General features: G+C 43.0%; 1 protein-coding gene across 2 annotated transcripts; it reads right to left on the reverse strand.

Moving 5' to 3' along the window:
- Positions 1–14844: 14844 nt before the first annotated feature.
- Positions 14845–25796, reverse strand: PROX2 (prospero homeobox 2). 2 transcript variants are annotated; one of them, XM_017880509.1, is made up of 4 exons: positions 24492–25796; positions 20451–20558; positions 18847–19041; positions 14845–17339 (listed from the first exon to the last, which is right to left on the reverse strand). In XM_017880509.1, the coding sequence occupies exons 1-4, from the start codon at positions 25794–25796 to the stop codon at positions 17169–17171; spliced, it is 1779 nt and encodes a 592-aa protein (XP_017735998.1). In that variant the 3' UTR covers positions 14845–17168. The 2 variants fall into 2 exon arrangements, with proteins under 2 accessions (XP_017735998.1, XP_017735999.1); XM_017880510.1 differs by lacking the exon at positions 20451–20558 and having other exon boundaries at positions 25065–25796.
- Positions 25797–27859: the final 2063 nt, after the last annotated feature.

Raw genomic sequence — 27859 nt, forward strand, 5'->3', positions numbered from 1 at the left:
AAGAAATTTGCTGTGGGTAGAAACTGCCTTGATAATACAAATATTATTTTAAGTTTGTTAAGAGGTGCCCTGGAAATGCAGAGGACAAATCTTGGGTTCCATTATCTGCTAGCATTTAATTTTAATTTTATTAACATTGTTTTTCTTCTCTTAGAAAGTTGCTGATTTTAGTCATACGAGTTTTATTTTAAATCTTTTGTGGTGTCATGTTACTTAAAATAATCTTATGTTGGGGAAGGTTTCTGATACCTTGGTGGATATTTCAGCTTTTTTTTTTTTGGTCAGCTCTGTAAAGATGATTTCAGACATTTTAAACTAAAAGTGAAATCTCTTGCTTAAGTGATCCACTTTTACTTGTAAACTTCCTGTATGAGGAATTCGGTAGATGAGACCCAGAAATTTTTCTGTTTGAGAATATTTAGGGTTAAGTGCTGTATTTGAAATATTCAGGGATTGATTACAGAAATCAGAAGCCATTAATAATAATACACAAGTAGTCTATTGACAGCTGATTCATATAATTTTCTAGAAGTTTGAGTTTGATTCAGATATCAGTGTTTAATCCAGAAGTTTATTGACAAAGATAAAATCTTAAATTTTCTGGTTGGATGTATTTTCCTTGTGAAAGAGTTTTAATCATTGAGCAAACCAAAGTAGGTGCCATCTCATCTAGGGATCAACTATTAAATTTTTTATTAGATTGACTAAGAGTCTCAACTTCGGCTTTCTTATTTTGGAGCCCCCTCAGTTTTTGTGTTAAGTATTGTATCCTGGCCGGGCGCGGTGGCTCAAGCCTGTAATCCCAGCACTTTGGGAGGCCGAGACGGGCGGATCACGAGGTCAGGAGATCGAGACCATCCTGGCTAACACGGTGAAACCCCGTCTCTACTGAAAAAAAATACAAAAAACTAGCCGGGCGAGGTGGCGGGCGCCTGTAGTCCCAACTACTCAGGAGGCTGAGGCAGGAGAATGGCGTGAACCCGGGAGGCAGAGCTTGCAGTGAGCTGAGATCCGGCCACTGCACTCCAGCCTGGGCGATAGAGCGAGACTCCGTCTCAAAAAAAAAAAAAAAAAAAAACCGTATTGTATCCTGCTAACTGCAAGTTGCAGATATTTTGATAATAGGTTTCTAGAGCCTAGCTTAATTACTAGGATCGTAAAAGCAACAGATTCTCAGCTGAGGTAAGTTTTACTAAGCTATAGAAGGAAAATGATGTCTCCATTTTAGTATTGACCAGGGGCCCTAGTACAAGTTCAGGTTCTTCTCCCTAGAAGCTGTATGCACCTTAAGCAACTTTATTTTATTTATTTTTGGAGACAAGGTCTCACCCTGTACCTCAACTGGAGTGCAGGATGCGTAGACTATATAGCTCCACTGGCAACTCAACTTCCCAGGCTCAAGTGATTCTCCCATCTCAGCTCCGCCAGGTAGCTGGGACTAGAAGTGTGCACCATCACACCCGCCTTTTTTTTTTTGCCATGTTTCCCAGGCTGGTCTCGAACTCCTGGGCACAAGTGATTGCCCACCTCAGCCTCCCAAAGTGCTGGGATTATAAGTGTGAGCCACCATGCCCGGATGAAATATGTAACCTATCTGAGCTTCAGTTTCCTGCCTATAAAATGAAAATAACACAACACACCTATTAAACATTGAGATAACGTATGTAAGCTACTTGGCACAGTACTGAGCACATAGTAAAAGCTCAAAAATCAGTAGTCGTCGTCATCGTTACTTTTTGATTTGTTCTCACATGTTCTTTTTGAAATTCAAAATATCCAGCTGGCTTGAAAATAGTTGTCATGTTTTATAGTCAGCTATCATAAACTGAGCTATGTCATGTGTAATAGTACAGTGTGTTGAAAGAGTAATTACTCAGAAGCATTTTCAGGTAACCAGTGACATTGATTTTCAGAACTAGTATGGAGGCTTGAGAGGCTTGGGTGCAGAAGGTAATTTAGTACTTACAGGGGGTTGAGTAGTAACAGAAAGCAGTTGCCAGACCACAGGTATGAACAAAGGTGAGGGCACAGAATCGTTGATTTGCCTTGATTTTCACATATGCAAGAAGAAAGTAATTTTGTGAATAAAGGTATAAAATTCAGGAGTTTCAGGCATCCCATCCATGTTAACACTCAGCCTCCCATGACTCCATCTGTAGAGGCAACTAGTGTTAATTGAGAAAAATTGTGTGGATAAGCATTAAGTATTAATGTTTTACCTGGTTTTGTACACACACTACCTTATTTTCCTTTACCAGTATGTTTTAGAGTTCATTCAGATCATATATAAAATATTCCCATTTTCTTTCCCCTCCCCACCTCTCTCTTTAGTTTTCCAAAGGTACCTTCATAATAGAAAGAGGTTTACTGAAAATTTTCAGAAATTGTTTCAAGAGCATCTCTGTTCTTTTCATGGCATGGAATATATGGTATGGGTATATTTGTATACAATTCTTTCATATATGTAGGTTGGTGTAACCACCCTCCACCTTTCTCCTATTCCCCCAACCCCACCATCTCTAACCCTTGGCAGCCACTAATCTGTTCTCCATTTTTATAATCTTGTCATTTAAAGAATGTTATAAATATGAAGTCATATAGTATGTAACCTTTTGGGATTGGCATTTTGGTTTTTTTCATTCAGCGTAATTTTCTTGAGATTCATTTAAGTTGTTATGTGTGTCAATAGCTTATTCCTTTTTATTGCTGAGTAACTTTCCAGCTCATTCTCTTTTGCAGCTGCAGAATATTTTATGTCTTTACTATCATTTAACTTACAAGGTCTCTATTAATGGGTATTCATGCTTTCGTTTGCTGTTATAAATTATGAATTTCATATATACTCAATCGTTCTGCGGCTTCCTGTACTTGCCTGATTTCTAGCAATGAAGGAAAATACCAATGGCATCATTTCATAGACATACTCAAAGGATGACAAGCACTTAAGGACCAGCACAGCACAATGGTGAACTACTATCAAGACAGTATGACAGTAATGAGATGAAGAAGACACATCTTGTTTCCTGGAAAATCCTGCATGATAGGAGTCTGACAAAGCAAAGAACCATGATGTGTCTTAGAGAACCAGAATGGCCAGAGACTCTGCTGATCCCCTGGTCCACACATGACTGAGAGTTAATACCTTAGGTCACTGTTCTCAGAACCTGGATATTTATATGCACGTGCACCTCAGTGACTGATCAGATCTCACTTTTCAGGTCCGTTGCTTTCACGTTTGAAATAATAAAGGAGCATCCTTATGGGGCTGAGCTTCTGCATTCAAGAGCCCTCTGCCTGCCGGCAGTGCCTTGCATTTGTGATCTACAAAGAGCCTGTGGACTTAATTGCTTATAGGGAAAGGCTTGACTTTGTGTCTTCTACTTAAGAAGCTTGAACTTTTTACCAAATATTCATACTCCTTTTCCTGAAAATACTGATCTAGGCTGCAGATCCATCTCACCATATTTGAAAAATTGAAATAATATCTTCTGCCATAACTTGAAATTCCACTCTCAAAACTGTTATTTCTGACAGTGAGTTTGTATTTCTCAAGTAGATATGTCTGATGCTTATTTCTTTTACAGCATCTGGCTCAGTGCGTGGCTCATATAGCTGTAGAGTGAGTAAATACAGGGAATGTTTCCTATGTGTATGGCAAGGGTCACAGACTCAGGCAGGTAACAAATGAGCAAGGCAGAGGGTGGAGACTGATAAACTAGACAACTAGATAGTTCAGGTCAGTTGGGGGCAGCACCTGCTCACCCATAGCAGATTGTGGCCATGTGGGGGTGTAGGTCTCATATTGCCACATTCCCTGGGTTTTCAAGAAAAGTGAAAATCTGTATTTTATGTGAGATCTTTCAGTGTTTCAGCATGAGGTTCTTTTTGTTTGTGAGTGCTTTGGCCCGCACAGCCTGCCTGCCACATCTGACTTGTGGGCTGCCAGCTTGAAACTTTTTATATTTAGAGAAGTGATTAGACCTTAGAGTTTGTTCTGGTGAGATCCTTCTTGTTTTACAGGTGAGGTTTCTAAGACTGAAAGAAGGGAAGTGACTTACTCAAAGTCTCACTGTTACTCAGTGGCAAAACAAGACTAGAATTTGGGTTTTCTGGTCCATAACCTGGTACTTTCTTTTTTCTTAACTACAATACCTCCTTTATGAATACCTTCATAAATTCTAGGATGGTGAGTTCTCCTTTATCGTGTGTGTCGTGTGCAAGTGCCCATATGTGTATTTACTAAACTCTGTGGACCTGGAAATACATTCTGATATGACTATCAGGAACGATGTGATTACTTCTGAACCAACTTCCTTAAACTCTCATAAGTATAAGGTAGCTATATACCTAGGATCCCTCTTAAACGCTTACTGCTTAGTTGGGTAATTCTCATTAATAATAGAAGCTTGAAAATTAACAAAGAATATTGGATTCAATGATCGCACAAGAGCAGTGGAGTTTTCTCCACAAAGTAGAGAAAATTGTGTATTGTTATGCAAATAGCTTACAGAAGTATTAATTATTTTGTTTAATTTGTAATTTCTTATGTAACTAGTCCATTTGCTTTCACTCCAGTGATGAGCATCTTACCTGCTTCACTTGGTAGTGCCCCATTCCTCATCTTTTTAAGAACAAATTCATCAACTTGGCGTTAAAGTCTATCAGTAACATGATCCCAGTTACTTCTCCAGCTTCCTTTTGCCCTGTCCTTCATGTGCACTACACTGCAGCTACACTGTGTGACTTATTCCCCAGGGTTTCTGTTGTTTCTGCCTTGCTTTTCTCATCCTTTAGATATTATCATTATCGGCTGGGCACGGTGGCTCACACTTGTAATCCTAGCACTTTGGGAGGCCAAGGCAGGCAGATCGCTTGAGCCCAGGAATTTGAGACCAGCCTGGGCAACAAAAATCTCGGCTGCAGTGAGCCGATACTGCTCTCCAGCCTGGGTGACAGGGTGAGACCTCATCTCAAAAAAAAAAAAAAAAAAAAAAAAAAAAAACAAGCCAAACATGGTGACTCATGCTTATAATGCCAGCACTTTGGGAGGCCGAGGTAGGTGGATCACTTGAGGTCAGGAGTTTGAGGCCAGCCTGAACAACATGGTGAAACCCCATCTCTACTAAAGCTATAAAAATTTTCAGCTACTTGGGAGGCCGAGCCAGGAGAATCACTTGAACCCAGGAGGCAGTGACCCAAGATTGTGCCACTGCACTCCGACCTGGGTGACAGAGCAAGACTCCATCTCAAAAAAACGATTGGTGGTGGGGAAAACTATCCCAAGGCCCAGCTCACATGGTGCTGCCTCCCTGAATCTGTTCCTCATCTTGTTCCCTCCCAGCTCTCAGGCGTTGTTTGTGCGTGTCCTACCGTCTTCTCTTAATTTGCCTTTCTAGTAGAGTAACTTATATATCTATCTATCTCCCCAATCCCTACCCACTTACATGCAAGCTCCTAGAAGGTGAGAACTATGTTTTACTCATCTTCCATCCTTGTAACACATAATATGCAGTGTCTGTTACATATAGTTGCTACTCAAGAAGTATATTTAGAATTGATGACCTGGTGAATTTTAAGTATAAAATTAATGTAGGTTCATATATGTATAATTTATAAAACCAATTCTTGTGTTTGCTTTTTCCCTACCTCTGTATCTTCCAGCTGGTGGCATATCCATATTTAAGGCATAGCAAATTCAAATCCCTTCGAAGGACAGGAAGATACTGCAAATGAGAGAATTGGCCAGTAATTTCATAATATATTTAGTTGTATTCTTTCAACAGAAACATAGTTTGTTTGCAGATTAGACATGTAGAAATAGTCTTCAGTCTTATGGAAAAATACTCCTCATTCTCAGAACTTCTGGCACTCTCTTAGTTTTCCTGCCTTTGGTAGAGACGTAAGTACAGTATTATTTTTTCTTTACTGTGAGAAAAACAACAGCAGAAGCAGAATAAAACAGGGTACTTGACCCTCTCAGCCTCGGGGTTCAGGAAGCAGTAGGGTATGGTGGAGGCTGGGATGGTGCAGAGTGCTTGTCCTTTCTCAGTGGACAGTTCTCCAACCAGTGGTTGGAATGAAGAAAGGTAGACCCAGTGTTACTAGATGAAGATGAAGTGGAAGTCTGGACTTTTATGTGAAATAGTCACAGTAGAAACATCACATCTGGAAGCCACATGTTACCAATAGGCTGTCATTTTGGGACTTTTCTGACATTAAAGGATGATGACAAGTCTGAAAGACAGTTATGGCAAAGAAGATATTTATAGGAAAGGAAACATCAGGTTATATTACATATAAATATTTTGAGCAGCACCTTTTTACTGGTATCTTGGAAAAGTGTTTCTGTCTTCATTGAGCCAAGTGGCAATACATATGTAATATACTGATGCTGAATTTGCAGTGGGTTGATTTTTGTCCATTGCTGGCTTTCACATGGAAGCATGAATATTGTCTCCGTGCTACCCCTTTTGAGTGACATCCTTCCAGTGCTTCCGTTTCTCAAGTTGCAGGTAAGCACCTTGTGTGTATACAGTTACATAGTGGGCACACACCTATCCCAGGAAAAGAAGACAGTGAGAATTCCCTTTGGTTAAGTGGAACAGCTGAATGGCCATACCTGGATGCAAATTTGATCAGAATTTTCTGCTCTAAACCCTCCACTGCTTTCTACTATTTCCACTGAGGAAAGCCGATGTGTGTCACTAAAGCTTTGTTGGCACCTGTCACAGTTAAGGTGGGTATAATTATGTTTAATTTCTTAAAGTGTTTCTGGGCATCATCTTTTTTGGATTCATTTATTCTAGCCAGAAGATGTGAATTCATTTTCATTATTAAAAAATGAAATATTACAGGTAAAGCTCAATACTCCCCTCTTCCCTGTAAGCACAAATACCTTGAATCTTAGAGGTAATTACTGTTATCATTTTGGAGTGTGGCTTTTTCTAACCTTTTTGTGTGTATTGTATACATATGTACTTGCCTATAAAAATATAGTTTTACTGTTTTTTACATGACTGATATTCTTTACATACTGTTCTGCAGACCCACTGTGTCTTGGATACACACACATATGCAGGTGTGTGTGCGTATATATATATATGTAAATATATATATAGGTAAATATATATACATGCGTACATGTTTGTATATATTCCGTGATATGTGTATAATGGATTACTTTTTTCTTTGTGAGTGTTTCACTGTCATACCAGTGTTGCATTGAACAGACTTATAAATGCCTTTTTCAGGCTTATTTCCAAAATTTCCCTAGGGAAAATACAGAAGAATTGAATTACTGGGCTACAGAGAAACCATTTCTCCTTTTATGTTCTCCTAATAATTATCTATATGTGTGTTTTAGAAACAGTCTTAATTTAACATTGGGGGTTTCAAAAAAATTTGTTTTCTCATTATTTTAAAATTCCAGCTTTATATGCTGCCCTCATTTGAAGTCTGCCTTTTGAATCTAGATTTGGAATTGATATAGATAAGCAAAATAGGTTCTAAGCAGTAGCGATAGTTCATAACCAATACGCTTTAGGAATAGATGCTGTTTCAGTCTTGGGGAAGGTAAAATGTCAATTGAGAAAATAATCTTTAATCATGAAGTTCTTTTTTCCAAGTCATTCTCTGCTCCCTTTGGAATTATGACAACTTGGATCCAGAGGTGCTGTGAAAATATTTTCTTACATCATACCTCTTCTTTTCATACAAGTTTGAATGATCCTGGAAAATACAGTTTTAGGCTCTGTGCCCCTTTCAAAAAAAAAAAAATGAAGTCTGGAACACCCACTTTTCTTAATAGGATGTAGTTTGTTTGGGTATTAAAGCTTTGATTAAAAAGGACATACTTTGAGGATTTTCTGTTTCTCACCTGAGCCTTCTGTTTTCACTAGATACGAAACTGAGTGCATTGACAGGGCCTCTACTAGACCTGAAAGGCAGCATTCCCAGTGTTTATTTTCAGGGCCAGAGGGAAGGCTGGCGTTAACTCCTGGATTGATAAGGTTCTGGTGGAATAATTGCGTAGATTCCAAAAGACTTGAATAGATGATAACTCCTTTCTCTATGTATGCATTTTTGGAAGAATGATGAAATATGATAAGTGTGAAGAGTTGTGCACTCATGTGGTGGTTTTGACCTGGGGAGATTTTAAAACTCCCAAAGCTCAGGCTACACATCATAGCAATTAAATCAGAATCTAGGAGTGGGACCCAGGCCCTGGTAATTTTTTAAAAGGCCACCACGTCATTCTAATATGCAGCCAACTTTGAGAACCGGTGGGGTAAAGGGGATTTTAAATTTTATTTCATCTCTAGCTGATGATAGGTTCATTAAGCAAAATTTTCGAACGCCCTGGTCTGTTGGTTAACTTTGCAGGTGTGAAAGATACAGTTGTTGGAAGGATACTTGTTAATAAAACTCTTTAAATGTGCAAAAGAAAATCCACCTAGCCTGAAAGAGTTTATGCGGCTTCCAAAGGTGCTTGATAGCCAAGGGAACAGCTTAGGCATAGGGACAGTTTGGCTTCTCGGGAGCTCATAAAGCCAAGATTTAAAATGCCTTTTAATCTAAAACATATGTTTGCCCGTGGGCCTGAAAACAAGCCTAGGCGTTTTCTGTTGTGAAGTTTCCTCACGATAGACAGACATGAGTTGTGGTCCAGTGTTATTTAAACTTGAGAGCTTAGAGGAGAAATCTGGTGTGTGGAGGAGGTTGTAGATGGGAGAAGAGAAGTGCAGTGGGCGGGCAGAACAAATTATTTTTCTGTGGCTTGTCCTTTCTGATTTTAAGGAGAGCAGAACTAGTTTGTAGTTCCAGTTATCACAGACAAAATGGAACAAACCTCAACAAAATGAGAATTGCTGTTTTCAGTAAGCTAGATTGTATCTCTCTAAATTAATCTGCTTTGATACCTAAGATAATTAATCTCTATTTGTGGCGTAAGTGTCCTTATAAATACACTCTGTGGTGGTGTGGACTTTTTTGAGTCTCTTCTTTAGAGTACATCACTCCTTCAGTAGAACTTTTCCCCAAAGATTCTGATTTCTCATTTAAAAAAAAAAATTGTTTTGAAATAGTTACAGATTCATAGGAAGTTGCAGAAAAAATGTGCAGAGAAGTCCTAGTGTTTTCTTCAACCAGCCATCTCCAATGAAAACATTTTATACAATGAGAAGTGTGTGTCACAACTTTTAAAAGCCAAGAAGTTGATGTTGATACACTCCACAGAGCTTATTCGGATTTTACCAGTTTTACAAGCACTCATGTGTGTGTGTTTTGTTGTGTGTTTTGTTCTGTGGCAGTTTTATCTAATTGTAAGCTTCATCGTATTTGTGTTTGGTTCTGTGGGCAGTTTTATCTCCATGTAGCTTCATGTAATCACCGCCACCATAATCAAGATTCAGAACTCCATGTGGGAATGTGAAGAACTGTTAAGAGAATGAGTATAGAATGAGTCACTTTGCTTGTAGTTCCATCATGACTTAAATTCAGGACTTTATATTGTTGGGGACTGCCTCTTTGAGGGGGTAAGTAGCATAGCTTTTGCAACATGAAGTGGCTTTTTAGTCTTTTTTTTTTCATGAGGTCATCAATATTGGTGCTTTTCTCAGTAACTATGCTTTTGAGTAGTTAAAGCATGGTCACTTGCTTTATTTGAAGGGAGTAAAATGAGAAGTATACACCCCAGAGCGTCAGAATCTGTTACTGATCTTAATTTTGGTACAAATTGAATACTAGGAGGTTATTTTTCTGCCACACTTCAGAACATTTGAGACCTACTCCGTAAATAGTCATTATATCTTTTTAGTCCTAAAACAGTAAGAAGACTATTGGCCTCCCAGAGAAATGCCCTGATGTGTTTGAATTGAATAGGCATGGCTTTATAATGAAGAAATAGAAAGTCACTTTAAATAGCATTTTCTAAGCATTGAGTCAACCTGTCAAACCCTGCCTCACATTTTTTAGGTGATTACTGTCTCCACAGCATAAGGATACATAATCATGTCTACCATTCACATGGCATGAGGATTTAAATTATCTTTGCAACTAGTATGTCAAAATTAAAGTGGTTAGGAAAGTCTAGTGTTATTAAACTTTCTGTTCCCAGGACTTGCTGATAAATTACAATCAACAAAACAGTTTGCATTTGTGTTCTGTTCTTGTACCCACATCCCACTGTCTACCTTAGAAATTCTTTTTTGGGGCACCATTTTTGGCAAGAATTCTGTAGGAAGTAAGAGTTTCTGGAGTTTGTTCTGATTGGTTCAGAGTCAGCAAGCTCAGCTCTAATGAAGTAATAGTATGTGTGAAAAGAAGTATCTAAATGCCAAGATAGGAATCTTGAGCAAAAGCAACTTTGGGGTATTTATCAAAAATGCATTTTGCCTGACGTAATTGTGGTTTTTTGTTAGAAATTTAATACAGTAGAAGTCAGCAAAACTTCATTGACAATCCCATTGTCTCATAAAGCTTGATTTGAAAAAGACAATGTAGAAACAGACTAGCCAGAAGACATTTAGAGCGTTAAATATTCTGATAATCACCATCCCACACTCATGAAAGAGCAGAAGAGAAGATAATCAACATTAATGACTATAAATGAAAAGAACCAGAAAGGAGGCTGGATTACTTTCATTCAAAAAAAGCAGGTTGGGTGTGGTGCCGCACACCTGTAATCCCAGCGCTGGGAGGCTGAGGTGGGCGGATCTCTTGAGCCCAGGAGTTCCACACCAAACTGGGCAACGTGGTGAGACCCCATGTCTACAAAAAATAGCCAGGCGTGGTGGTGCATGCCTGTAGTCTCAGCTACTCAGGAGGTTGAGGTGGGAGGATCCCTTGAGCTCGGGAGGTGGTGGAGGAGCTCAGTGACCCAAGATTTTGCCACTGCACTCCAGCCTGGGTGACAGAGCAAGATCCTGTATCAAAAAAAAAAAAACCTGATCTTTTTGAAAAAATAATCCTGAATATAGATTTAACTGTTAAGGGTGGGGGGGGAACCAGGATTCCAGTTATGTTTCCCTCCCCACCCCTCACCAAGTCAAGAAAGCAGTGAACCAGCCCCTTTTAACAAGTGGAACAACTACAGAGATGTTTTGAGTAACTGTACGGAAGTTAAGAAAATATTCAAGCCAAAACTAGTCTACTCAGTGGACGTAGATACAGCCCCAAGAAGCAGTGGTTAGAGATGGCAAGTTGCATAATTTTAGAAATATCACTTTAGTCACTGAGCTTTTAATTAAGAGGATGTCTGCAGTGTAGGCCGGGTGCAGTGGCTCACTCTTGTAATCCCAGCACTTTGGGAGGCAGAGGTGGGTGGATCACAAGGTCAGGAGTTCAAGACCAGCCTGACCAATATGGTGAAACCCCATCTCTACTAAAAATACAAAAATTAGCCAGGCATGGTGGCGTGCACCTATAGTCCCAGCTACTCAGGAGGCTGAGGCAGAAGAATCACTTGAACCTGGGAGGCAGAGCTTGCAGTGAGCCAAGATTGCACCACTGCACTCCAGCCTGGGCCACACAGCAAGACTCTGTCTCAAAAAAAAATAAAAAATAAAAAAATAAAATAAAATAAAAAAAGCAGTGTATCCCCCTGTGTAAGGAAAAAGCAGGTCAGTGTCTAGCTAAGAATTCTTTTTCACTGTGAAGCAGTACAAATTCATGACTTTACTAACAATTTAGGACTGCTGAGCAGTAATACAGCTAACATTTACTGAGCACATACTATGCTCTAGAAGTGTGTTGAGCATTTCACATGTATTGTTTTACCTGAACCTTAGAACAGTATTATGAGGTAGGTGCTATATTATTATCTCTGTTTTACAGATGACCAAGCTGAGGCCAAGAAGAATAAATAATTTAGAGATCTATAGCTGATAGGTGGTTGAGCCAGGATGAAAAGACACTCCAAAGCCCATGCACCTAACAAACTACTCGACTTGGGAAAGGTATTAGGTGAGGTGGAAAGCAAATGGGGTGGGGGAAGCAGCGTCAGGTCAGATAGCTGATGATAAAGTGGGGAAAAGGTAAAGGGAGGAACAACATTCTTGCTGACAGCTGAAGCTCCAGTCCGGAAGCAGTTACTGAGAGCATGGAAGTCAGAGCCACAGAAATCAGTAAGTAGGGGAAAGAGAAGGGTTTTCCTAAGGGAAGAAAAGGAACTGACATTTGTTTGAGGTGTGACTGGAGAATTGGAAATGGCAAAACAAGAGTTTCTGAGCATGAAGGGGTGAGATGGTGAGAAATGAAATCACCCTGAAAAACTCTTAGTGAAAGAAAAGCAGACTCCTAGTGAGCAGATGGACATGTAAAACTGGTGACGTTTTGGGTTGTTCCTTTACTGTGTTCATTGTCCACCTGCCTTCAGCAGTTCATCAAACACTCCCTTCCTCTGGAGGCTAGCATCTGTTTTGCTTTTTTTTTTTTTTTTTTAATAGGACTAAGCATTCAACTCTTAGGCAGTTGGTTATATATACTACTTAGGTCATTGCAAAGAGGGCGAGGTGCGGTGGCTCACGCCTGTAATCTCAGCACTTTAGGAGGCAAAGGCAGGCGGATCACCTGAGGTCAGGAGTTCAAGACCAGCCTGCCAACCTGGCAAGACCCCGTCTCTACTAAAAATACAAATATTAGCCAGGCATAGTGGCGTGCACCTGTAATCCCAGCTACTCGGGAGACTGAGGCACAAGAATCGCTTGAACCCAGAAGGTAAAGGCTGCAGTGAGCCGAGATCACGTCACCGCACTCCAGCCTGGGTGACAGAGCAAAACTCCATCTTAAAAAAAAAAAAAAAAAAAAAAAAAAAAAGCTTTGTGTAGGAATTGTCTAATCCTGAAAAATACTTTTTCATGAATCATCTTCTTCCACAGGTGAGTGCTTAGTAACTCTTTGTAAATGTAGATACCGTGATCTACCTCAGAGGTACAGCATGTATTATTAATACTCTCAAGTAGATCATCTGAACTTATACCTTACAGATGTATATGTGTATATTTGTGGTAAATCTGACCATGAATATTGTATACAATACTTTCATGAAACGCATTATATTTGCCATATTGTCACAAGTTCATTTCCCGCCACCCCAAAGCTTCAATCCCTGAAGCAGTTAAGACTTACACAGAACTCAAATTCAAATGTATAAAATCCTCAGCCTGATAGAGCTATATTGTTCTAGCTAAAGTATTCAGTATCTCTTTCGTGCCTGTCACTGTTTCATTATCTTGTCTGATGATGTTGCTTTATGTGAAATTTGTGCAATACTTAACAGTTTGTGTAAAAACATCAAAGGATTTTTTAAATTTCTGTTTTGTTTTGATTGTATATATTATCAAACTATGATCTGCTTTACAGAGCAAAGGATCAAAACTGTAAATAAAAGGACTAGAATCAATTATTATGAAAATCTAGACTATATAGGACTTCAGAAAACTGGTTACCAAAATTTTGGCTAATTTTGTAAGGACTTTTTCTTTTTCTGAGATAGAGTTTCACTCTTGTTGCCCAGGCTGGAGTGCAATGGCGCAATTTCGGCTCACTGCAACCTCTGCCTCCTGGGCTCAAGCGATTCTCCTGTCTCAGCCTCCGAAGTAGCTGGGATTACAGGCACACACCACCACTCCTGGCTAATTTTGTATTTTTACAAAAAATACAAAATCGGAGAGACGGTGTTTCTCCGTATTGGTCAGGCTAATCTCGAACTCCCAACATCAGGTGATCTACCCGTCTTGGCCTTCCAAAGTGCTGGGATTACAGGCGTGAGCCACCACATCCGGCCTTTAGGACTTTTAAAAGAAATAATTTTTATCTTTTTTCTTTCTTTCTTTTCTTTTGTTTTTTTCTTTTTTTCTTTTTTTTTTTTTTAGGCAAGGTCTCACTCTGTTGCCCAGGGCTGTGCAGTAGCATGATTGCCGGCTCACTGCAACCTCAACCTCCTAGGCTAAAATGATCCTCACCTTAGCCTCCCAAGTAGCTGGGACTACAGGCACACGCCGTGATGCTGGCTAATTTTTGTATTTTCTTTTTTGGTAGAGACGGGGTCTCACCACATTGCCCAGGCTGGTCTCAAACCCCTGGGCTCAAGCGATCCTCCCACCTCAGCCTTCCAAATTGCTGGGATTATAGGCATGAGCTACCGTGTGCAGCCAAAAATATATTTTCAAGACACTTGTAAAATTAGGTTAGGGAAGTGGAATTTTAAATTATTTTCTTCTGAGGATTCTATATTTTGTCATTGAGAGCAGACAATCTTTTAAAAGTGGACCTACGTAAGAGGGCTGGGTATTAGAGCTTTATTAAAGAGTGCTGTGCTATCTGTTTGCTGTTTATGCTTTGCTCGTTCTCTGATGGAAAATAAATTGTTTAGATACGCCTTACATGTCCAGGAGATGCCTTCAGCCTCTCACCGTTTGAGTCTGGTTTGGGATTTGTATACTATATGAAACCGTGTTTGAAATAAAGGTTCCTAATGAACATTTTCCTCCATAGGATACCAATCAACTACCTGCTTTTAATTGATAATTGGGCATTGACTCCTCAGTAGTCCACCATTGAAAAATTAGACAATTATGCAGTATTTGAACATGTCTAATCTAGGAGAGAGTAGCACCCAAAGCTGGGCATGGTGGCTCATGCCTATAATTCTGGCACTTTGGGAGGCTGAGGTGGGAGAATTGCTTGAGTCCAGCAGTTCAAGACCAGCCTGGGTAACATAGTGAGACCCCCATCTCTACAGAAAAATTTTAAAAAATTAGTTGGGCATGGTGACATGTGCCTGTAGTCCTATCTACTCGAGAGGCAGAGGTGGGAGGATCACTTGAACCTAGGAGATTGAGGCTACTGTGATCATGGCACTGTGCTCCAGCCTGAATGACAGAGTGAGACCCTGTCTCAAAAAAATAAAATAGCGCCCTCATATACCTTAATGGAAAAAATGACCAGATCTTTGGCAAAGTGTGATTGCTAAAAGAACATAATAACTCACTCAGCTTACACTCCATGTGTTTCCAAGAGAGAGGGATACACACTTGGTAGAAACAGAAAATTATAATCAAATAGAATTCTTCTGTTGGCAGAGCATATGTATTTATACATTCTTCTGTGTTTAGCTCAGTGGTTAGAGAACACTTCCTGGAAAGAGTGCAATACACAAATGTTTTCAATTTGAGCTTGTACATTTCATCTAATTGGTCCCTGAGACAAGGTTCACTGCCCTGGAGGTGACTTGGCTCAGCCTTTAAACACACACTAATGAATTTCAGGTTTGGGACAGAAGAAGGGCTGCTCTCAATTGGACAATCATGTGAACTTGTTTCCCCTGTGTGTCTAACTTAGGTATGTAATGTCACTCTGGATAGAGGGTTCTTCTACTGTCTCCAGACACAGAAAACTGATTGCCCATGCCCAGAGCACTCCATGCTTGCCTGTGTTTAAAACTTAGGTTTGGCAGATTCCTTCATTTTTGTGAAAATAGGGCAAAGATCTTCTGAGTGCAGTTGGATGTATTGGAGGGCACTTAACCTTTAGCCTGTAAAGACGGGTTTGGGCTAAGTCTGTTTTGTTTTTCCTTTCAGCTATTTGAAGAGAAAATGTGAAGGAAAATTCATCTTTCATACCTTTTTATGCTGATAGTTCTAGTAATAGTTTAGGGATTTTATCTCATCTGCTCCAGCAGCGCCCCAACAGAAAAATAATGGAAGTTGAGTGGCCAAATATGAAACTTGTTTTATATAGATAGGAAAGAAGCTAATGAACTCACAGACACCCCTTATCAGGACTACAAAGCCCGAGCTATGTATTACCCCCACCCAACCCCGCGTACCTTTGGCAGTGCTTACAAAGACTTGATCCTGACTAGCTTAGAAGACAGATGCAGTTACTCAGCTTTGTACGTGTCTCGCCTATGTGCTCAAGAGTGGGTCACAATTTGTGTTGGGCCAGCAGTGGGGTAAATGTTGATTTCATGAATTCCATCATCAGTGGAAGGTCAGCCATGGACTGTAATTTTGTTACGGAGTGGGAGAATTTCCATTTCTGTGTGATGCTGCATTTGTCCCAGTTATGCCATTTATCATCTGCAAGGCTGTGCACAGCCTGTGCAAGCCTCCTGTCTGGACCACAGTTCTTCCTTCCTAATTTAAGCAGCGTGGGCCAGATGATCTCCTAAGGCCCTTTCTACCTTTCACAGTCTGAAGTTCAGCTTCTGCATATATGAGGTTGGGGCACCAATAGCAATGGTCAACTGGAGACTATTTGCATTATCCAGCTGATAAACTCTTCCAGCAGACAAATGTGAATAAACAGCAACACTCAAGTCCTGCAGAAAGTTTGTCTTGAGTTTGCTGAAATGATCAGCAAAAATCTTGGGCGGTGAAGTGCTCCTAAGTGCTGAGCAGGAGTTGTCAGGTGATGGTGCCCTGTCAGCGCTGGATGCTTACTAGGGGTGGGGTCCTGCCTGAGATCCTGAGTTAGCTGCAGGAGATGGGTCCAGCATGCAGTCGGGCATCAGAAAGTCTTGGTTCCTCCAGGCTCCTGACTGTCCCTATCAACCCAGATGCCCTGGCCTCATAGGCTTTGGCGAGTTACTTTGCAGTTCTAAAGCTCCTGTTTGGTCATTTTTTAAATGATGATAATAACTACTTTTCAGGGTGAAAGCTTAAAGATAAAGTATGTGAAAGTATCTAGCAAATAGATGGCACTTTATAAGTAGGAGACTAAAACAGCAATTTGTAAAACCCCAAATAAGATAACCTTATCTGAAAGAGGGATTCAAAAACCTAACATTTGTGTGTGAATAACACTGCATAGGACATACTGTCCTTTAATACTTAACAACCTCATTTTACAGATGCAGAGATACCAGGAAGTTCCCAGGGTCACAACACCTGGAAACAATGGAGTTGAGCTTCAAGTCTTCTGATTGAAAACTTGTGTTCCTTTTACAATATACTACCAATACAGTTAGTCCATTTTATAGTTCAAGTTCAATTTCTGATGATTCTGGAAAGGGAAATAAATGATCAAAATGGTAATAGTACCTATTTTGGTAGAGGAGATTTCCTTGTGCCCTTTTTATACGACTACAGCTATATTGCCATTTAAGACAAACCCAGGAAACGCTAGCCAGTCACTCCTCACATTGTGAGATCTTAACCCCAAAACAGCTACTGGGGATAGCTGGAAGATTTGAATATCTCTGGGATATCACTGTCCAGTTTAGAAATAATTTTATAAATGGGTTTCTTCCAGGAAGGATCTGAGTCTCTCCCTGCGGAGACAGCCCTGAAGAATTCCTGTAACGTCAAGCTGGCGATTTCCAAGAAGCAATCTGGAACCTGCATTTCCAAAGAGACCCACAAGAAGGAAAAGACGTGAGGTTGGGGAGCACTGGTGCCAGAGCCCTCACTAGCGGATGCTGCCTGTTTCTTGGGAAGTGGGCTAGGAGCATCCCTGCTCTACCGGCCCCTGATTCTGCAACCCTAGGAATCCTCTGCTCCCTCATCAGACACAAACCTTGATATGACAGCTCCAATGAGAAAGTCCTGGGAGAAGGTGAATTAAGGACATTTCCTTTGTAGGAGAAGCTGATCCCGCTAATGAGTGACTTTTTACTAAGTAGGTCAGAAAATCTTACTGAAAGTAAATCTGTGGCTCAAAGAGACTTTGGTATTCTTTTCCCTAGTACTAACTGTGGAAGGAGTGCCCCCAAGCTTCTGACTGTCATACCTCATTCCACTGCCTTTTAGGGCTGGGTCTGAAGAGCTTACACTCCTGCTTTCAGAGCCGGTTGACAGGGGTGCTGTTCTAGAATCCTGATGCAGACTGGCACCATGAATGATCGGTCGCTGCACCGCCAAGCTCCAGACCCAGCTTGGCTTGGGGCTTGCCGCCACTGCAGGCCAAATAACCACCCTCTGTGGAAAGATGCGGCAGTGCTGCCTGTCCCATACTGGCCCTGACCCCTTGAGCCTCAGAAAGGGAGACATGGACAATTTTCCCCACAGGTAGCCTTAGCTTTCCAAACGTATTCTGACTGACCAGTCAACCAGTGGATGACCACAGTTCTTGTATTTCTTGGAGGTATCAATAAACCACTCTTGGTGATCACAGTCAAGGGAGAAAGCAAGAAGAGGGAAGTGTAATCTGTGACCAGATATACCCAGCACCTGCAGAATCGGATGCCAGCCTAACAGAGCTGTCGGCCGTGCATGAGGCAACATGCGTCTCTTGATTAGGAATGTGCACCACTGACACCTAGGCTCACCCTTCACTGATGCTTTACCTCTGAGGTGCCACCAGTGTGCCTTCATAGGGATTCCTGAGGGACTGAGCTTGAGTGTTGTTTATTGTTATTTCCAGAAAGGATTTGAGGTGACTTGAGGGGCCTTCCATAGAAGGCCCACAGATACACTTTCAAGGGAAAATACAGATAAGAACCAAATCATGAAAAGCATAGAAATTGTTGAAAAAACCTAGGCCAAGACTAGGTGTCACAACTGAGCTCAGGATTCTGTCCTGAGCCTCCTGGCACTAAGGCAAAAAGGTCAGTAAGTGATGTAACTTGATAACGACAGGGTATTCAGTCTAAGATGGTGTAACACCTGGCAGACCTCTCCCTAAGCTTCAGAATGAAGACTGGCTGTAGACTCAGTTTGCTGCTTCCACCTATTGGCCGAGTGAAGCTGTTGAGGCTGTGATCTTTGTGGATGATACAGAGATTGGCACAGGCTGCCCTGGCTGTCAGTAACTTAAGGAGACACAGAAGGGGGATCTTTCCTAAAACCCGAATCATGTAGGGAAGACACTCATCAGACCTCATGGGACCCCAGTACATGGTCTTACCTCAAAGTCATTTCCCTTGTTATAGTGCATATTGAGAGCTCGAAAAAGTTCTGAATTGCGGAGAACCACCAGCATTTTGGGATTTGTGACACCATCTGAAATTGCTTGCCGGGCAGATTTTTCCATTTGGATGTAATAAAACTCACGAAAGTTGCTGAACCACTTGATCATCTGGGAGGTAATGCAGCGGTTGAACTGTACAAACAAGAGGTCCATCCAGTCAGACATTTGCCATGAGGTGCTCAGAATTAGAACCGTCTGCTTCCAGCTCAGTATAGGGGTTCATATACATGCCTTTAACCAGTATTAACAGGGGCTTCCTTTAAGAAAACAAGCGAAGCCACTGCTGTTTTCCAAGCCTATTCAGTTATACTCAGAAAAATCTAAATTGGCTTCAGTACCCGTTATAACAAATTTTTTTTTTTGATATGCTAGATTCATGAGGGTTGTTTTACCCATGAAAAGCTTTATGTGGTGTTTGAGTGGGACTTAGGGGTCAAGACCAGTGTGGTGCCAGATTTTGCTGCACCCAGGTGGATTGCATGGCAGGCCTGGGGCCTTCTGCCTGGATAAAGGGCCAAGGGAAGGGCAAGGTATAGGTCAGGGAGCAGTTTATTAGCAACTTTGAATTGTGGAATGAATTGAAATCAAAATCAGAGGTTGCTTCAGGGATCAACCAACCAACTGAATATGAGGGAAAGAAAAGCTTGAATGATGTAGGCCGAAAGTATTAACAGCCCCTAACCCAACACCCAAGGTAAAGGAGGCCCTCAGAAACCTTTCATGGGAAAAGAAGAGGTCTGGTCCTAACAATTAGTTTGATTTTCCTTATTGTCACACTTCATCTGTATGTACTTTCACTCAGTTTTGAACTACAGCAACTTGAACATAAATTTGACAGTGTCTGACACTCTGTCTCTCTCTCCATATATATATATATGGTTTTTTGTTTTTGTGTGTTTTTTTGAGATGGAGGCTCGCTCTGTCGCCCAGGCTGGAGTGCAGTGGCGTGATCTCTGTTCACTGCAACCTCTGCCTCCCAAGTTCAAATGCTTCTCCTTCTCCTGCCTCAGCCTCCGAGTAGCTGGGATTACAGGTGCCCACCACCACGCCAGCTAGTTTTTGTATTTTCAGTAGAGACGGGGGTTTCACCATGTTGGTCAGGCTGGTCTCGGACTCCTGACCTCAGGTCATCTGCTCACCTCGGCCTCCCAAAGTGTTGGGATTACAGGCGTGAGCCACTGCACCCAGCCTATTTTTTCTTTTTCATAGTGTCCCCAGCCAAGGCAGAAAACTAGCCAAAAAGTCCACTAACTAGTGTTTCTCTTTCCCGCTACTTTTCCTGCCCATGTGTTTCTGTTTGGGGGGACTATCTACAGCTCAGTAGCTTAAGAATTTAGACAGCCAACCTTTCTAGCCTAAAGTTATTCATGATTATTTGGGTAGAGTCTCAGCCCAGAAGTGGACATTGCACCGATTCCATCAACAACACTAAGGGGAGCTTGAAGAGCACATATGATGACTTAGGACTTGCCTCACACCAGGCGAAACACACTGTCACGTGGGAGTTCTGCAGAAGCTGCAATTTAGTTAAGTGACTTTACCTGAACATCAGGAAAATAAGCCTTCAGGAGGTTGGAGCTGGGATATCGTGCGAAGAAAAACATTAGTTTGGCCTTCTTCAAGTGACCAGGGTTTAGACCTTCTTGGATTTATCTCAGTGTCAAGGAAAATGAACACTTTAAAATGCCAGTTTATCAATTAACTAGCGAATTCTTTGTTCCTGTGGTTTCTGTTTGATTTCGTTTTGTTTTTCTGATTGGAATTGTGTATTTCCTCCATTTTTCTGTCTCTGGAAGCTCTGGTCAAATAAGCTGAATGCCATATGTGCACAGTTAAGTCACAGGATGTGAAAACCATCTCGATGTGGAAAAGTTATGTACCATAGATGATGTCAAATACAGTTTGGTGTATTGTGTGTGTGTGTGTGTGTGTGTGTGTGGTGTTCCAGTGGGATGGGAAGAGAGGGCAGTTCTGTCCCAGATAAACGATTTCAAAGCCCCAACGGAGATTTACTTCCCCCTCTGCCTCAGTTTCCCCAGCTGTAAAACGAGAAGAATAAGCTAGGTGGTCCCCATTCTGGCTGTCACTCTTACCATTGCCTTTGTAGTGTTGGCTTTATAACCAGCAAACATCTAAGCAGGCTTAGTACCAGCTCACATTTTGTTCTTGCTCAAGAAGCTTAAATGGTTGGGCAGCACCCACTCTCCATTTGCCTGGCAGAACTGTCCTTCATCTTTCAGATCTCAGCTGAGAAGCTCCCGCCTCTGTTAAACCCTTCCTTGCCAAATTAGGCCTTCCTTACCCTGGGCTATGAAGACCCTTTGTACAAACTGTGTCAGCAATGACCTTACTGGAATTTTTACTGCATGTTTGTCTCCTTGTTTAGACTGTGAGCTCCTTGAGAGTGAGGACCTTATCTTTTCATCTTTGTGCCTAGCCCAGTTCTAGGAACGTAGTAGGTGCTCAATAAATATTTGTTGTGTGAAGGAGTGAGTGAATGGTCAACCTTAATCCATACACATATATGGAAATTATATTCCAAACTATACCTTACTCTGGGAACAGACAGATTCCTTCCCCTTTAACAAGAGTTGGAGAATTGTGATGTGACTGCCGAGCACTGGAGCAGGACAGAAATGAAAAAAAGATTCTTACACAAATACACCTTGCATTTTCAGGGACACTCCTTAGGCTGGGTGAGAAGCATTACACAGAGTAACTTGGGATCTCAGATCTGAGAGCTGTAGCTTAAGACAATTAAGACTTCCACATAGGATGAATCTATTTAACCAAAAGAAACCAGACTGACTAGTTATAGGTGGCCCAGGCACCTGGTTGCTGCACAGAAGACCCCTCCCTGCTACCCCATCAGCCCTACTTATCCTTCCTACAGATCCACAAATGGTGTGGAAAGAATCCTGGATTGGGATTCCAAAGACCCAGTTTCAGACACTGATTTTACCACCTATTAGCTGTGTGACCTTGGGCCAGCCACTTAACTACTCTAAGCCTCATTGCTAAGATGTGCAGTATAGTGGTTAAAGCTTGTACTTGGCCATCAGATCCCAGGTTTGAATCCTGGTTGCTCATTAGTGTGGGGCTTTGGGCGAGTTCGCTCCCTTCTCTGTCTCTGCTTCTTGGATACCCAGTCTTAGAGTGGATGCTTGAGAACAGTGAGATAATACAGGTCTAAACCCCTTATCTGAAATGCTGGGCCAAATGGAGTTCGGGTTTCAGAATTTGTTAGCTTATAAAGATAATAGGATGTGTGTACCACACATTAATATCCACAGCTGAGACAGTCTATAATCCAATACATTCACATTTCTGCAGCAAAATGTATGACTTACTAAGTGGGATAAAATCTATAAATAGCCTCCAGTCAGTGCAGGCCAGGTTTTGCTACCGGAAAAAAGATTGCATCAGTCTTAGGTGGGGGAAAAAATCATAGGGCTTTATGGGTTTCAGAATGTAGCTAAGTGGTGGTGGCACATATGTGTGAAATGCTGGTAGCAATGCCTGCCACGGAGAAAGTGTTCTGTCAGTGCTCCCCTCATGATCTTCACATCTGCCCTACCTATGTCACAGGATGTCATGTGAACATAAACGTTCTTTTTATGCTGTAAAGCAGCTTGCTCTCAGGTGGTTTTCATGGTCCACAGGAATAAATCTCTGGTCTTGGAATATAGGCAGCAGGAATGGGGGAAGAGTTGAGGGGCCAGGGTGCTGCCAGGGGGCCCCAAGTCATTCCAAAGATAGTCAAGTGCTTCACCCATGCAGCCAGTCCTGGCTTAGGTATTTCTTAGGATAGGCCCCAAACCTCCAGAAGCTCTCTGAGCCCAATCCCCAATTTGGGGGGCCAGCAACAGGCACATGTAGGTGCTCAACAAATAGCAAATTCTGGGGGACCATCTGCCTGAGGTGTTTTTGCAGCTGTCTGTATTTAATGGAGAGTCAACTAGTGGTTATCAAAGGCCCAGACAGTTAGCCTTTCTTATAAAGAAAATCTGTCTATGGTGGAATCTCTGCCTCCAAGAGTGGTGGCAAGTGAAGTGTTCTCAGCGTTGCTTTTACAGTTGCTCGCCGACTTCCAGGTTAACTTTGGGGTGTTTCCAACACCTTTGACCGGCAGGGGGCGCTCGTGGCATTTAGGACACAAAGGCAGGTTCTGGCATGGTAATGAGCTGGTCCCACCCCATCCCGCTGCCCGCACAGCACCTGCCAGGCAAAGGACACGACTGTTCCCACCTGGATATGCAACTCCACAGACTCATCAGCCTCTGGAGATTCGCCTCAAAGCTGCCCACGAGAAGCAGCAACGTGAGCACAGCTAGCTTAAAAAGCAACATCGAAAATATATTCTCAAGAACTCAAGTTCTGCAAGACGCTTGTTAGAAGTGGATTATTCTATGGGTCATATGGGTTTGGGGCTGTATACATTCTCCTCTTAGAACTTCCACTTACTCATGTTAAAGGCTCAGAGAATTCCTGCAGAAAATAAACGATCTCAGTATTTCCCCAAGGTACTTTTTCTCCTAACTCAACAATTATTTATATCCCGAGGGTTACTCTGGGAAATACATTAAGAGAGTAGCGTTTGCTTAGGGGTTGCAAAGATGATGCAATAAGATCCAGACCCCTGCCCATCAGCCTGGACCACTCAGGCCTCCTCATGGGGAGCCTCCTCTCCCTTCATATGCCCAGCCCCTAGTCTCTAGGCACTCCATTGCAGCTGGGAAGTTGTTCCTTAAACTGAAGACTTCTGGCCATTTCCAGCTGCCTCTCTGGGTTTAATCCCCGAGGAAAACTCCTTTTCCATCTGGCCCAGAAGTTTCTGGTCCCTCATATGCTCCCCATGAATTATCTACACAATACAGAATTTTTGCTTGTAGAGTTATGGGGTTGGGGAGGCCATACCTCAGATGAGGTCATTCCTTTGACCTTCTCCTCCTGAGTGTATGGGCAGCTGACAACCAAATTATGGGGTTCTTTCTTCCGTAGAGTATTCGTTGTATTTCGGAAGCCTATTTGAGTCTCAAAACAAAACCCTTTACACCCAAAGGAATAAGTCAAGTGGCAGAACCCGATGGGTCACAGAAGAAGGTAAGTAAACCTTCCCAGGTCCTTAAATTCCAGAATGTGGTCGCCACTTTAAGCTGAAGGCCCAGAGCAACATTAAGAAGACCCTGAGTGATCTGTCGCCACCTCCTCTTCAACTTTCAGTTTTCTTGTTTCTCTGCACAGTGCCAATGATATTTTAATTTATTTTTTGAGACATTTTTTCTCTCTGTTGCCCAGCTAGAGTGCAGTGGTGCAATCACAGCTCACTGTAACCTCGAACTCCCGGGCTCAAGCAATCCTCCTGCCTCAGCCTCCTGAGTAGCTAGGACTACAGGCGTGCACCATCATGTGCAGATAATTTTTTACGTTTAGAGATGGGATCTAGCTATGTTGTCCAGGCTAGTCTTGAATACCTGTCCTCAAGTAATCCTCCCACCTTGGCCTCCCAAAGCACTGGGATTATAAGCATGAGCCACTGCACCTAGCCAACAATGAGAACTTCAATTGCTATTAAAGGATATGTGGACCGAAGAGAAAGGTAGCGCCTCAGTGACAGCATGCAGGCCTCCCTGTTCCATCTTCACCGAGGGAAGAAGGCGCAGACTTTCCAGATGGGCAGAGGTGAAAGGCAGGGGACACTGCTGCTGGTTCAGGACCAGTGGTTGCAGTTTAGTAGCTCTCCAAGGTCGTAGGGCGGCCTCTAAGGAGGGGTGCCTCTGGGAAGATGAGTCCTGGGGAGGACTGCTGCTCCAATGGCCTTTGTTGCATCCATAACCCAGTAGCTCGCTAAGAATCTGATTTTCCTGGATGTGGGAAGGTGCAGTCAAGGGACAGTTTGCTGGGAGATCCTGACAGCGTTTGGGGATCATTCTTGGAGGGATAGGGTACCTAGGAGAATCTAGAGGCTTGGCCAGTGACAAGTTTCCTACTGGGACCCCAGCTTGTAGCTGGACCCTCCTGGGCAAGGCAGCCAAAGCAAGTGGATCTTCACAGGCCTCTCCCACAGGAGGTGAGGGCTCGCTTCTACCCTCTGGCACCTGCCCCTGGAAACTTCTGCCCAGATGAGTCAGGCGGCCTGGTGGATCCAACAGTACCTTTTGTAATACTGAATCCACAGCCCGGGACACTGCCCTGGTCAGCTCTTTCCTCAGAATCTCCAGCGAATCTGGTGCTCCAGAAGGAAGGAACCTGGGCTCCTCAGACTCTTGGTGTTTTTCTGCCCCAGAGAGGTCCTTGCTGGAACCCTGCTGGTGGTCACCATCTGCAGCCCAGGGACGAGGCCCACAGCCATTCCCCTGCTTTGCACTCAGAGGGCCTTTCCCGGTGCCACAGCCTCCTGGCCCCTGAGCTGTGTCCCTGGGCTTGGCAGCCTGTAGGATGTGCTCTTGCAGATGTCTTAGCTGTTGATTCAGCAGGTGAAGTTGTTCTCTCACACGAGGGCCCCCCTTCCTGTTGCCCTGGTCCCAGGCAGGGGGTGGCATCGGGAGGCCTTGCTGTGTGGGAAGGCTCTGCTTCCTCTTCCTCTCTCGGGCCTTTTCTGGGCAGCGTGGGCTGTCCCCAGCTTGTGCACTGCCTAGTACCAGAGGATTCGGGGAGAGACACATGCCTCGGACGATGGTTTCCACTCTGGCCCTCTTCGCCTGGATGTGCTTATCACCAAACCATTCGGGGTCTGAAGGGCTGCAGCTGGGGACCTGGCTCCAGGGAAACTGGGAGTCTCTACCCAGCTCTGGAGGAGATGAGCTTCTCTCACCTTCCAAACAGACTTCTGCCAGGTGGGAGCAGATCTGGGGCTGAGGAGAAAGCAAGATGGAGTTTGGATCCATCCCAGGCACTTGTTCGGGGCTTCAGGAATTCCTCCTCCTTATTTCCTCAGCTGGAAGTGCACCCAGAATGAGCTGGGCTTCCTCCTCTGCACTTAGAAGGGTGAAGAGCCACCGACACTAAGGAAGGATTCAGATTCTGGGATGCCACGGCTCATGAACCTTCTGGGAAGACTCCTGAAATTAGAGACAGGAAGAAAACAGTACATGTGACTTTGAACAGTCCTTTTAAAATTTGAATGTGCAAACATTCAATGCGATCTTGTTAAAGTGCAGATTTCAATTCAGTAGATCTGGGGTGGGGCAGAGATTCTCCATTTTAAACCAGCCCTCAGGTAATGCTGATGCTGCTGGTCTCAGAACCCCACTTTAAGGAGATTCTCAGAGTGATCTTACAGGGAGAAAAATCTTCTCCTGCTTGGGCATAACAATAAAATAATAATAATAATATCATAGTGGCAGCCACCTGAACAAGTGGCATTATGCCAAGAACTCTACGTCCATTACTTAATTTAATTAATTTGTCATAACAGCTCCATGAGAATGTGGTCATGCCTATTGTCTACAGATAAGGAAACAAGATCAGAGAAGAAGCTACTTCCCTATGGTCATGCAGTTAGAAGTGACAGACTGGGGTCAAACCAAGCTTTGTTTGATTCAGAGTGACTTTTCTAGTGACTAAGGGCAACAGAATTACCCAAGGCACTTTTTAGAAATAGCAAATCCGGCAGGGCACGGTGGCTCACGCCCGTAATCCCAGCACTTTGGGAGGCCGAGGTGGGCGGCTCACCTGAGGTCGGGAGTTTGAGACCAGCCTGACCAACATGGAGAAACCCTGTCTCTACCAAAAGTACAAAATTAGCTGGGCGTGGTGGCGGGCGCCTGTAATCCCAGCTACTTGGGAGGCTGAGGCAGGAGAACCGCTTGATCCCGGGAGGTGGAGATTGCCGTGAGCCAAGATCGCCCCACTGCACTCCAGCCTGGGTGTCAGAGCGAGACTCCTTCTCAAAAAAAAAAAAAAAAAAAGCAAATTCTGACCGGGCACGGTATCTCACGCCTGTGATCCCAGCACTTTGGCAGTCCAGGGTGGATGGATCACCTGAGATCAAGAGTTTGAGACCAGCCTGGCCAACATGGTGAAACCCCATCTCTACTAAAAATACGAAAAATTAGCTGGGCGTGGTGGCACGCACCTGTAGTCCCAGCGACTCGGGAGGCTGAGGCAGGAGAATTGCTTGAACCTGGGAGGCAGAGGTTGCAGTGAGCCGAGATTGCACCACTGCACTCTAGCCTGGGCAACAGAGTGAAACTCTGTCTTAAAAATAAAAAAAAAAAGAAAAAGAAAAAAAAACCATTGTCCTAACTCTCGGAAAAATCAGATTACGTATTCAATGTTCAACTATTTATTGAACAACTATTTAAAGAGCACCTGCTGTGTGTCAGGCTTTCTTCTGGGCACATGGAGTGAGCAAGATCAGTATAGTCTGCCCTCCTGGAACAGGCCGTCTGGTAGGGAAAGCAGAGAATAAACAAACATATATTTTCAGTGTGTGATACCTGCCGTGAAGAGAAAGCACAATAAAGGGTTGGAAACTGGAGAGAGTGGTTGGGGAGAAGGAGGGAGCTATTTCAGGAAAGGCTGCCTAGAGCTGTTTTATTCCCACAAAGCATCAAAGTACGCTATACTCCAACTATGTCACTTGCTTTCTAACTAATAATCATCATTAAACTGAGCTGGGCGCGGTGGCTCACACCTGTAATCTCAGCACTTTGGGAGGCCGAGTTGGGCGGATCACGAGGTCAGGAGATGGAGACCATCCTGGCTAACACGGTGAAACCCCGTCTCTACTAAAAATACAAAACATGGCCGGGCGCGGTGGCTCAAGCCTGTAATCCCAGCACTTTGGGAGGCCGAGACGGGTGGATCACGAGGTCAGGAGATCGAGACCATCCTGGCTAACACGGTGAAACCCCGTCTCTACTAAAAAATACAAAAAACTAGCCGGGCGAGGTGGCGGGCGCCTGTAGTCCCAGCTACTCGGGAGGCTGAGGCAGGAGAATGGCGT

This window comes from Rhinopithecus bieti, unplaced genomic scaffold (assembly GCF_001698545.2).
Source record: "Rhinopithecus bieti isolate Rb0 unplaced genomic scaffold, ASM169854v2 scaffold_11380, whole genome shotgun sequence".
Taxonomy (NCBI): Eukaryota; Metazoa; Chordata; class Mammalia; order Primates; family Cercopithecidae; genus Rhinopithecus; species Rhinopithecus bieti.

Coding starts and splice junctions, on each gene's coding strand:
- PROX2 (XM_017880509.1), bottom strand. CDS start 25,796: ATGGATCCAAACTCCATCTTGCTTTCTCCTCAGCCCCAGATCTGCTCC. Junction 20,559..24,491: donor TACCTTTCTCTTCGGTCCAC/ATATCCTTTAAT, acceptor ACACTGAGATAA/ATCCAAGAAGGTCTAAACCC. Junction 19,042..20,450: donor CTTATTTTCCTGATGTTCAG/GTAAAGTCACTT, acceptor TTGTTTGTACAG/TTCAACCGCTGCATTACCTC.